Source organism: Pyxicephalus adspersus, chromosome 7, assembly GCF_032062135.1.
Source record: "Pyxicephalus adspersus chromosome 7, UCB_Pads_2.0, whole genome shotgun sequence".
Lineage (NCBI taxonomy): Eukaryota > Metazoa > Chordata > Amphibia > Anura > Pyxicephalidae > Pyxicephalus > Pyxicephalus adspersus.
Genome location: NC_092864.1, coordinates 35,726,286 through 35,738,620, shown reverse-complemented (window position 1 = coordinate 35,738,620; position 12,335 = coordinate 35,726,286). Strand labels below are relative to the sequence as shown.

Sequence of the window (12,335 nt, the reverse complement as noted above, 5' to 3'; positions counted from 1 at the left end):
TTTATTAAATGGTAAAACATAAAAAATACTCTATGTGCATTTAAATAACACCATTTTTTCTTTTGAACAGCCTGGTTACTCCTCCTTAAATAGCCCAATTTTAAGCCCTTTCAGATTACTGTCACTGGCAATTGCTTTTCGTGACTGTTTTTAGTGAGAGATAAATGAGCAAGACCTATAAACACAGCATCATTCTTTTCTATCAAAATTGGGAGGTGGGTTCAGTCTAGCGAGCGGCACTTAGCTGCACTCTCTTCCATGGGAAATCACAGCATTCGTTTCTAATCAGCTGATCATCAATCCAGCAGCGTACATTAATAAATGATGTCTGGGAACCTCTGTATACAAATTACATTTTGCCCATCTGTTCCTTCTGGATGTTCAAGAGTCAGTTCCGGAGTAACTGCCTCTACAGACCCTTTGGCCCTGTTGTTTTTGGAAGTGACCATGTATCATACTCAACATCTCTCTCTCTCTCTCTCTCTCTCTCTCTTTTCTGCTTTGAGGGGTGAGCATTGGTCTCCTCAGTTGCCCACCTATTACTGCTGGGCCTGCTTAGCCTGCCTGATTGCCCCAGGTTTCTGGCAAACAGTGAAGCTGCACATGCGCAGTATGAGCTTTGGTTGCCAAGGTAATCCGGTATTCCTGGTTTCCTTTGCATGTGCCAGGATGCTGTATGTAAATATCATCCTGGAAAGGTGCAATCGAAATGGCTGAAGATCATCCTGAAGAAGAATACCAGAAGGAAGATGGTGGGGCCTGGTGCTTGAATGCGGAGAGGTAAATATTCCCGAGTTCCGTTTCACTAGTTTGGGCCTTTTACTATATGAGCAAAACTCTTCTGTGTTTAATAAAAGATACCATTAGATACATATTTAACCATTATCTGTAACAACATGCTTTTTTGCTTTGTTTACTTATAGTTGCTTTATCTTTGTTCACTGGTCACCTTTTAGGCTTCGTCCAACGTCATGGTGGTTTTTAACAGCCGTACAACCATACCTTTTCATCCTCGCTGCTGTTAAAAAAATGTATCAATATTTTTAATCTAAAGCAGTAACTTTTCATCAAATTATTTTATATCACAATGCAACCCACAAAATCGCCATGAACAATGCTTGGGCTGCAAGCAGTCCTAGCTCATGATGATTATCTTTGTTGTTTTCCAAAATAACAAAATAACTTACATCCAATTAAAAAACCTTATTACTAGGGGGTGTCAATGTGACAATAAGACAGGGACAGCCATTATTTTGTAGAATATCTAAACTGAAATAGTAGTAGTAGCAGAAGACACTTTATTTGAGCACTCGCCAATTAGTGTGTATATGTTATATTAACAAATTCACCTCCTCCAGTGTTTGATGTGCTGCATACCCTGGTAGGTGAGTAAAATAAAAAAAAAAAAATGCTTTTTTCTCTTGTTTTCATTTGATATCATTCCCCAATGATATCATTTCTATACAACTGATCACAATTACATTGTTACAAAAATCTGTAAGAATATTTTATTATCTCTTTAAAACTGAGATCATCCCTTAAATTCATAATAAATCAATGGGTGATTTTATAGATTGGTTGGTGATCAGGTATGAGGGCCCTTTATTCAGAAACCTGCTATTTTTCATTTTAGTGGAAAATTAAATTTGACTAACATTTAACATCATTAACAGCAAGGTCCTTGTAAATGGGTAATTATAGATAAAATGACAAGTAATTAGACAGGGTACAGACATGATGACCAATATAAACATCGCAGTCGGGTAGTTTCCTTATTGAATTTTTTTCATTGCGGCTTTTTGTCTTCCTGCACAATTAAAGAAGAGCGTGTTGGATGGGTGCACTTGTCTATTGTTATTCCACCGGTTCAGCTTGTTACAGAAGAGCCTGGAGGCCAATTAAAAGCAAACACTACAAATACATTTCTGACATTTGAAAGGCTGATTCTATCCAACAAATAAAGCTTAGATTTAGGTGGCCACTTTAATAACAATTCAGCTTCTGGGGGTCCATTAGGAAGATTTCCTTACCCTCACTGGACTGAGAAGAAGGTGGAGGTGAAAAAATTGGAATTTAGTAATATTAGGGGTTATAATTTGATAACATGAAAAAATCTTAAAGCTGGTTTATTAGCTCTGATGAAAAAGGTACCCTTGGAACCTTCAAATATCATTGGCTGTTTTATGTATTTACATAGCACCAACATATTATGCAGAGATTTACAAAGTCCATAGTCACGTCATGCCACATGTCACAATCTAATGCCCCTACTTTAGTCATATGTCATAACCACAGTCTAAGGCAGTTTTGAGGGAGGGGGCATACAAACTGTTCGTGGATAGTTTTTTTTCCCTGGAATGTGTGTCTAGGACCTATTGATGCAAAGGCTAGAGCAGTGGTTGCCAAACTTTTCAGACCCAGGGACCACTAAATTTACCGGCTCCGGACGGTGCATACACGGGGAGCTGGGTGTCACTCAAATAGGAAAAAGCTTCCCCCATAGTGATGTCATGATGCCAGAACCCATCCACTCTCCCATCCCAGGTCTAAGCCCCCTTTTTTCTTGCTAGACAGGTGTTATACAGAACAGAATGTTAAAGGAAATCCACCCAACAGGAACAAAGGCAGCCATATGAAAAAAACATATTGAGGTCCATCTTTTAAAGCTGCCAGTCATGCTAATAACAGAAAAATTGCATTATTTCTGCAGATATAATGGCAATAACATGTTCATAAAAGTGGCCACGAGCAGACATGATTATCATCTCAATGAATGGTCACCAGTTTATCAAAGAACTGTTTTCAAAACTTATTGTTATTTTGGCAGTAAAAATGTCAGTAAAGTCAACAAGGCGCAGGTTGCCAGATTTGTTTGCCAATTTGATAGTGCCAAATGTCATAGGCCACAATGGAGATCAGTGACTCTCTGGTCTGATTTCATCTTGAAATTATCACTGCTTTTGATCACCACTGGAGTGGGTAATTAAATGGGCTGCATACACCACTTCTAAAAACAGTGATCAGTTACTCTGTTAACTGAGTTTCTTTTTTTCAACATCAAAATAAATATGGGGCAGCAACCAAAGCCCTGATCTTTCCTCATATTTAAACAACTTTACTTTCTTTTTTTTAATTTCATCATGTATTTGTTTTCTTTTTAAAAATAGAATCTCTTACATCAAATATATCTGTAACATTCTCAGCAGTTGGACTATACTGAAAAGTCTGTGAGTCAGCTCTGACATATAAGCTCAAGATTCAGCATTGCAGAAAACAAAACTATTTTTAGCATATTTCTGCAATAAAGTAAACTTTCAGATGTGTAAAAATGTTTAAAAATATTTTCTTCAGCAATTAACTTTTATCAGAGACCTGAAATGTGCAGTGTGGAAATACCTGCAACCAGAGTTCACCTTTGGGCTTGCCTGGGTTGTCAAAGCTGATAAAACTCATTGGTCTATTTATAAAGCAGTTAATCTAACATTTACAGAAACATTCCCTATTGGAGAATTGTTTGCTGCCATTGTAATACATGGGCCTGGAAGATTCTCCAGCAGGGAATGCTAAGGTGAATGTCAAGTCTGCTACTTTATAAAGCAAATCTTTTGAATAACATCTATGTGTAACTGCACCTCCTATATGCTCTTTGTACTTCCTTATTAAATAGAGAAATTGGGCTTTGTCATAGCAGGGAAAACTTTTAAAGAACTTTGTGAAGATTTTGGCAAAAATGGTCGCCACCATTACTGAACTCTTCTTTAAAGAATGCCATTTGCTTGGTCTTTATCATTTAATTATACATTCTGAGTCCCTGATGATCCTATTACACCAGCTGCATGCAGATTTCATGTCAGTGATGTAAAGCCATCGGTCAGCTATGATCTCTTCTAAAGTAACTTTAAGTCGTGATGGGATATCGGAATATAGAGAATTCTCATTGCTGACCATTTCATTTCTGAGAACAAGAAAAAAGTATTCTTGTGTTTTTGACATTTATTTATGGCATGCTTATTCTGCATTTGTGACTTAGAAATACTAAAGCAAAACATAGACCAAAACATGGCATTCAGCAGGAGGGACCAGCAATGACATCCCCCATATGTATCACATAAAAGAGTCACTGTAAATTAGTTGTCACAGTATTTCTATATAATAGTTACATTATTTCTATATAATCTTTTTAAAAATGTTGTTACATTTGTTTAGAAACCATGTATGTTCATGTCAGAAAAGCATCTTTAAAGGACATGTGCAAATGTGGCACATTTTTACACAGTAGGGGAGGGGGGGCATTTGGAACATAAAACGTGATTCTTATCATGATTCTGATCCGAAAAGGTCATATTTTAAAAAGACCCTATTACTAACTTTTTTTTAAAGTATTTAAATGCTTATTTGCAATGTTTTTCCTTTCCAAAGTCCCTTTAAACTTGATAGAAAATGTGACTGCTCTAGAAAGTGTAAATTTGCAAAGCCTCTATTCTCCCTTGAATGCCATAGCCCTCTTTTTTAGTAGGAATGTCTAAAAACTGTTTTTGCTACTAAAGCTGCTAAGCGCCTCAATTTACCTCTTTAAGTCTTTATAAACCTTGTAAAAAAAAATTCCATTGGAACCCAATACTAATATATTTATTATTTGCATACAGTCCAGGTTCATAGCGGGTGGGCCTACCACATTCAAACTAGCCCACACTGTGCCTCCTAGCTACTTAAATTCAGATCTGAAAGGACCGCTAGCACCAGGGGTGAGACTTTCTTCACCTGACATCCCCATTGCATGATTATTGTATGTTTGTATTTTTGTTATCTTTTTACAACTCCATCATGAAATCATCAAAATCTTTTGTTTGATGTTGTAAAGTTTAATGAATGTTTCCCACATGTAATTTTGTGTTCCTGTGAATTTGTTTTTCACTGTTTGTTTCCTAAAAAAATGTATTTGTAAAAATTTTTAAAAAAGAGAAGATCAATAGAAGAAACTAGTAGAAAGTTACCTATCTTCTTTAGGTGGATCTATTTTGTATTTATTGTTCCCATGTCCAGCCACTTGGCACCTTCCAAAAAGGATTTCTAACAAAAGCCACTCACACCACTAAAAGCTAAGTTTTTTCTGCTCTTCTTAGCATGAGTTGACAAGTAATGAACCTGAAAATAAAAAAAACAGAAAATTCCCCACAACAATACGTGAAAAACAATGTCCAGACAGGTGCATTTTAGTGTTAACTTGTTCACAATTGATTGAATAGCATTACAGGCAATGGCATATGGATATTTTTTTGTGTTCATATGCAACCAACATTTGGCCTCTTTGAGGACTACTTGACCATTTTTGATGGAACCCTTTTACAAGTTAGAACACAAGTTAGTATATTCTCCCACCCCTTTGTCAGCCCAGTACCAAACTTCAATTATAGTCAGTATGAGAAAAGGAAGCAACTTCTACAGTAAATCTATAATAGTCTTAAAATTCAGTGCCTTTAGTGCATATAAATTCATTACCTTCAATGCATATGCATTGCCTTTTCCTACATCTTGTAAACTGCTATTCTATTGTCTAATATGTTTGCCTCCTTAACGGCATTCCCATTGCACAAGGGTTTGTGCTCCCAATGGATGGAGCTAGCAAAAAAGTCAGAAACAGTCGTAGGTCAGGAAAAAAAAGAGAATTAAATTAAATAAAAAGGTGCATATAAGAAGCAGCTCTTGTATTTCATGGTTTATTATCTTGAAGTACAAGTTTACTTTTTAGAAAGTAGTGGCAAGTGATAGCCATAACCTTCCTCATCAGGATTCATGACTTGCCAGGGGCATAGTGTTTCTTAAAGGTAGAATCTTGACAACTAAATGATGAAGCTTGGTGTATAGTGATAATGATTTATTCCATGGTAAGGATGGCACCAGCAAGACTTGTAGGATTTTACTTTGAAAGAAGAATTGTAGACAAAAAACTTAAAAACTTGAGTGTTAATATTTCCCTGTCCCTACTCTGTTGAAGAGCTATAGTGGTGGCTAAAGAATATTCAGAATCCAACGCTTTAAAAGGTATTGGAAACTTGTCCCCCCACTACAGGGCACAGTAGTAATATGGTGGTCAGAGGACCAAACCATAATACATGATGGGGGACATCCAGTAAAACTAAAGAATAGATCTGTGAATGCAAAATTAGAAAAATGCATTGGTTTGTGTATACCGTTTATCTTATTATCCTGTCCATTATCTCAACAGCCAACAAATTACTCCAATCCAGTGTATGCAAAACTATTTGTGGACGGACACAACTGTCGGAATTCCTTAATCAGCGTAGAAGAAAGACGTGAACTTCTTCCAAAGAAAATAGAAAATGCTATCCGGGAGACTGTGGCTTAAGCTCTGCTGTTCCGTTACCTTTTCTACTCTGTATAAATGTATAAAATATGATTACTTTTCTATGTACCAACAGTATTCTAATTGTTTTGTCATCAGCATTACCTCTTTTTTCATTTTTGGTTTGTTTTGCTGATGACTAGACTGACCATTTGTATGGTATTTTTATGAAAAATAAACTGCACTACAGTACAATTTAAATGAAAAAAAAATTGATGCTGCTGTAATAGAAGACCGTTTTATTTGTTAAATCGAAGGACACTCTTCCTTTGTAGGGTAAGACAATGAAATATTCATTTTATATGAACTTTTTTAGGTTCACTATTGTCTTTTCATTAAATAATCCAAAAAACAAAAAAACAAAAAAAAGATGACAGTCACTTTGTTAGCATTTGGTCTGAATTGCAATCTTTAGGCTTTTTTAATTGTATATGCAGATAATTGCTTGTTTTTGGGTGATACATTACAATAATTAATACAGACACACAATAGATGTGACAGCCGTCAACAAAGGACTGAAGACTATTCGTGAATTAACATCAACTATGCCTTTTTTTATTTTTTATTTTATCAAAGGGTCGTTAAAGATGAATCATTAGCTGCTCTCTGTAAGAGGTTAAAATTATGTTGATCAATAGACTTATTAATGCTTTTGATGTTTGTTAGAACAGAAGAGGAGGGGCTAAAGGGAGTTTACAAGACATACCTGGTTACCTGTAAATCGGGCACGTCAAACTCAAATGAAACTGTAGGATTAAATTTACAATGGGTTGCTTTATTTCCACTGAGAACTGTACCTAATGCATTCCAAAAAGACAATGACACTAGAGAACTTACAATTATTGTAAAAAATGCAAAGTTACAGTATTAATTTCAATGCATAAAGACAAAAAAACTTGCCAAATGCAGAACAACTGGGCATATCTATTTGGTTACCACTAACCGTTTGCCACTAAAGGGCTGCAGAGTGGGTGAGAGGGCCCACATGTAGCCCATACAGCACCATTCCGATATGTCTGCACTGTCACTTTGTGCCAAATTTGCCTCTAGTGTCATTGTCTTAAATTTTGACTAAATGGCCATGATCAGCCAACATGTTCATTCCATTTTTTTTAACTTTTTTTATGTTTACCAGTGCTTGAAGGCAGAACATTATTTTTGTATATTTTAATGCAAACACGTTGAAACTGCTAGTTTCAAATAGTATATATATGTAGCAGCAGGGCTGAGGATTCTCTGTGACCTGGTTGCTAGATTTCCGCTGCACAGCTCTGAGGTCAAAGGCTTTCCACGCCTTCCTATTGGAATGGTATTATGCTCCTACATTTTTCATAGACATAGGAATGGACTTCAAAAGAATATTCTGCTCAATACTCTAAAGACTTTAATCAGAACCAAGAAGGTACATCAACATCTACCACTATGTAAGTGCCTCCAGAGTACATGTGTCAAGATATGGGACTTTAGATACCTGTTCGTGGATAGGTTTAAGCTGATTCATTAAAGTGGTAGTCAACCACTCCTAGAGGAACATTAGTTATTGTATATGTTCCAATCACTTTTTCCATCATATGTGTAATTTTTGATTTTGCCCATTTTAATGTCTCAACACAAAGGGCCTGATTTATTAAAGTTCTCCAAGACTGGAGAAGATAGACTATCATGGATGATCTGGCAAAGCTGTAATGGATTTTGTTAAAATAATTTCCTATTGATAAATGTTTTCAATTCTGGTTTTGGATGATCACCCGGTTGTCCCTATCTTCTCCAGTCTGGGAGCGCTTTATTAAGTCAGGCCCTTTGTGTCAAGTGCAGAGCTTTTTTAGCTGTTTGAAGAGGGAAAGTGGCTCGTGTTTCCGTTCCAAGAAATTTTTCATGCAATCCATGTATAGTTTACTAATTTGACAATTCCAATTCCACCAACACCAAATTTTAATCCTTGACAGATTCCATGTATATACCTATGTATGTATATACCTACCTTGCTAGTAATGGAATTACAACTTAGTTTTAGTCTTGCAATCCCTACAGACCAGATACGTCTAGGGTTAACCTCTTATCCTATATATTATTTTTTGAGACCTGGTTATTTTCCCCTTTTTTGTGCTAAACTGCACTTTCAAATCATTTTTATCTCTTTTCCAGTTTCCTATACAGATTTCAGAACTGAAAACCTGAGAATGTAAAGTGTTGCATAAAGAATGATTTATGAAAACAATGGATGACACTAGCCCTCCAAAAAAAAAAAAAAAAACTCATTAAAGAATAGTGTTGGTGTTCGAATTTGAGTTCTCCTCATATTCGACCCGAATATGGCTGTTTGAATTCGGATAGACCCGACCTGAAATTTGTGTGTAAAAAAATGTGTAAAAAAAATTATTGTTAAAGTAATTTATTGAATGTGTGTGATTTGTGTAACTTTTATTTGTTAACAGGTTATCCCACAATGATGGGATGATTCCCACGGCTGCACAGCCGTGGGAATCCTTCTGTCAGTGTGGGATCCCCGGGCACTAGAGGTTAAATGGGGACAAGTTTCCCCATTTATCACTTCTAGTGCTCTGTGATTGGCTGAGGAAAAGCAAACCCTGATGACAGCCCAAGCGTCATCTGGATTTTCCTTTCCCCAGCCAATCACAGAGCACTAGAGGTGAATGAATGGGGAGACTTGTCTGCATTTAGCCTCTAGTGCCCCGGAGATCTTCTCAATGAATGCGGCCGCAGTCACATTCATTGAGAACAGTGTGTGATGCATGGCACTAGAGGTAATAAGCCTCTAATGCCGGGGATCTTTTAATGAATGTGGTCGCATTCATAGAGTACAGTGTGCGATTTGTGACACTAGAGGTTAATTATCCTCTAGTGACGGGGATCTTCTCAATGAATGTGGCCTCGGTCACATTAATTGAGAACAGTGTGCGATCCCCAGGCACTAGAGGGTAAATGGGGACATGTCTCCCCATTCAAAACCTCTAGTGCTCTCTGATTGGCTGAGGAAAGCTTACCTCAGCCAATCAGGGAGCACTATCCCTATTACTGGATAGTTTCTCTATCCAGGAACACAGGACTCCTGTGTTCTTGGATAGAGAAACTCTATCCAAGAACACATACAACTAGTAAAGGGCTGCAAGAGCAATCAGGGGAGCTGAGCTGTTAGCTCTGCTCCCCTGATTGCTCTTGCAGTTCTTCACAGTCCCGAAAAATAACCCGAATTTTCCCACCATTGACTTTAATGGTGTTCGAATTCGGCATTTGATCACCTGAACAATATTCCCCTATTTGATTGAATAGCTGTTGAATTGTGAGATATTCGACCAACACTAATATAGAAGAATGTGTACATAGTAATAATGACAGGATAGTAATAGGAATAGTTATAACTTTTTAGAAAAAAAAGTTCTATGCTATATGAAAGTCTCCATAGGTATATATGAAACAGATCTGGATAATATTGTATTTTGTATTGCTAGTAAATATTTTTTTAGATCTATTAGAGCTATATCTAAAAGTTTTATTTAAGTGGATAAAAGGTGCAATTTTGACTTCATGGGATCCTCCATGGAATTTCAGAATGTAGCCAAACCATAGGAAAGATTAGCACTGAGGAAATGCTAATTCACACTATCCCAGAAGACACTTTGGGTATTGACTCAAGTTATGTAGGAAAGTGAATCTGAAATTTAACATCCAGTAGAATGCTGAGGGATTTAGGAAAGTATGAATTTCTTTAGCACAGCATTGGATGACTGAAGTGAATATTGTACTATAGTGATTTAGTATAGTATTATACATGCAGAGTAGTATATGACATCACAGAACAACCCTTAGAACACTGATACCCTGGACTTAGTATGCAATAGAAATGGCTTTCCTTTACAACCTTCCCATGCAGATGTCACAGCAGCTTTCTAGGAGCTATTAAGGAACAACAAAATGTTTAAAGCTGAACTCCAGAGGCATAGAAAAGACAAATTATTATGACTTAGTATTCATTAACACATCATTTAATGTATTATCAGTATGATTTAAATTAGAACCTAAGTTTGACTTGGTATCAGCCTTTTGCAGCCCCTGTACCACACTATTTAGACTGGAAGAGGGAGAATCTGTTCAAAGAGTCAACAGGATATTCAAAAATGAAAATTATTTGGCAGATAACACAGCTCTCATTTATGTAGCATTTTTGCCTGGAATTCAACTTTAACCCCACATAGACCATTTATTTTTCTTTTTGGAAAAGGTATCCATTTTTTGACATCTTACATAGTGTTATAAAATTTAGAAATTGTATTATTTGGTCATCAGAGTGAACAGCTGTACATATTTCTTAAAGAAAAAAGAAAAATATTTATACTATAGATCTTTAAAAGGCACAAAATATGCAGTTATCAAATCATACAAAACAGGGCTTCTGAATATTCATTATATACAGTATATATTTTTTATCATAACCAAATAGATTAATTGTGTATATGTTCTTTTATTTTCCTTTGTACAAGGAAAACAAAAAAAGGAAACTTTTATACTTTCTTTGTCGTACAATGTGCATGCAAACTACCTATTTCTAAAATCTGCCATCTTGGGGCCTTTATAAGCAATTTCATTTATGTAATATTTATGTAATTTTGCTTGATAAAAAGAAAAAAAACTGCATATAAAAGATACCCAAATTCTTATTTAGTTTTTTTTTTTTTTTGTTTCCAAAAATCATTTAATTATATTTCTATAAGCAAAGTTTTCATAGAATATATCCAGAATAGAACGATGGAATGATAAAACAGAAATGGTGCATATAAATCTAACTGTAGTTTGAAAACCTGATACATGGGTGGCTCAATAAAAAAATAAATTATTTCGTCCACAGAAAGAACATTAAAAATGACAATCAAATTCATCGTTGTTTTTTGACAAAGAACAACAGAAACATTTTTGAGATTTTTTTGTGCTCATGGTATTTTGGATAGTGAAAGGATGTCCTTGTACTATGCTCATTAAAAAGAAACATTGTTTTTTATATTCAAATGTTGCTATGGGTGACTTTTATAATAATTTTTCAAAACACATTTTGTGCCATTAAAATGGTTTTAAAATTTAAAACTGCTTTTGTAGCGAAAATGTCGTATATCATGCCGTTAATTTTTGATTTTTATTAGGAGAAATGAGCAGTGCTCAAATAAATTACTTAGTTATTAGGCAGGTTTACAATTATTTTTGTTTTTTATTGTAGTGTCTGCTTTTTTTCTTATTACGTAGCACAGAAACTGTCCCATGGAAAAAATGGTGTGGTAAAATCAGTAAATAGAAGGAATTTGAATGGTGCTTGGTTCAGAGAAGTTCTTACTACTGTTTAATCGGGATACAAAATAGCAAACCATGTTTTAAAAAAAAAAATCCATGCTCAAAAAAAAGATAGTCTTGCATCCAAGGAGAGCAATGTGAAAATGTGATTGCAAAGTTTTTCCCACCTCTCTTCACTCACCTTGCATGTGCCTCCTCTTTGCTTCCTACTTACTTCCAATGACGCTACCTAAGGCTTCTGGGTATAAGGAAATGTGTAACATGCTCCATTGTCACTTATCTTGATTCTAACAGCCAACCCCCAGACTAGTGTTTCTCAACCAGGGTTCCTCCAGAGGTACTAAGTGTTAATCGAGCAATGAGCAATGTGTGTCCAGTGATTTCTTTGGGTGTCTGTAAGGGTGACATTATTCCCAATAGTCAGCAATGTAAGAGGCATTCTTCCCATTGACCACCACACTGTACACTGTGGGCAAAATAACTATAGCAGGTGTTCCCAGTGTTAAAAAGTTTAAGCTGGTCTAGGCTGTCACATGATGGAGGGTTTGATGTCACCACTGTCCCAGGTCACTGATATCACTGTTTTTAGCAAAACTTGTGACGGTAGGAGCCTAGTGAAGGACATCAAGCTCTGGCAAGATGAGTATGAGGGGTCTAGGGAGTTGTTTGCAGA

At 36.0% G+C, this 12,335-nt stretch overlaps 1 protein-coding gene across 1 annotated transcript in view; it reads left to right on the top strand.

Annotated features, from left to right (window-relative positions):
• The window catches only part of LRP1B (LDL receptor related protein 1B), a 500,403-nt gene extending 493,670 nt beyond the window's left edge, over positions 1–6,733 (top strand). Inside the window, 2 exon segments of the mRNA XM_072419083.1 lie at positions 4,647–4,745; positions 6,227–6,733. Coding sequence (XP_072275184.1) covers positions 4,647–4,745; positions 6,227–6,367 — 240 coding nt within the window. The 3' untranslated portion in view covers positions 6,368–6,733.
• The last annotated feature ends 5,602 nt before the right edge of the window (positions 6,734–12,335 follow it).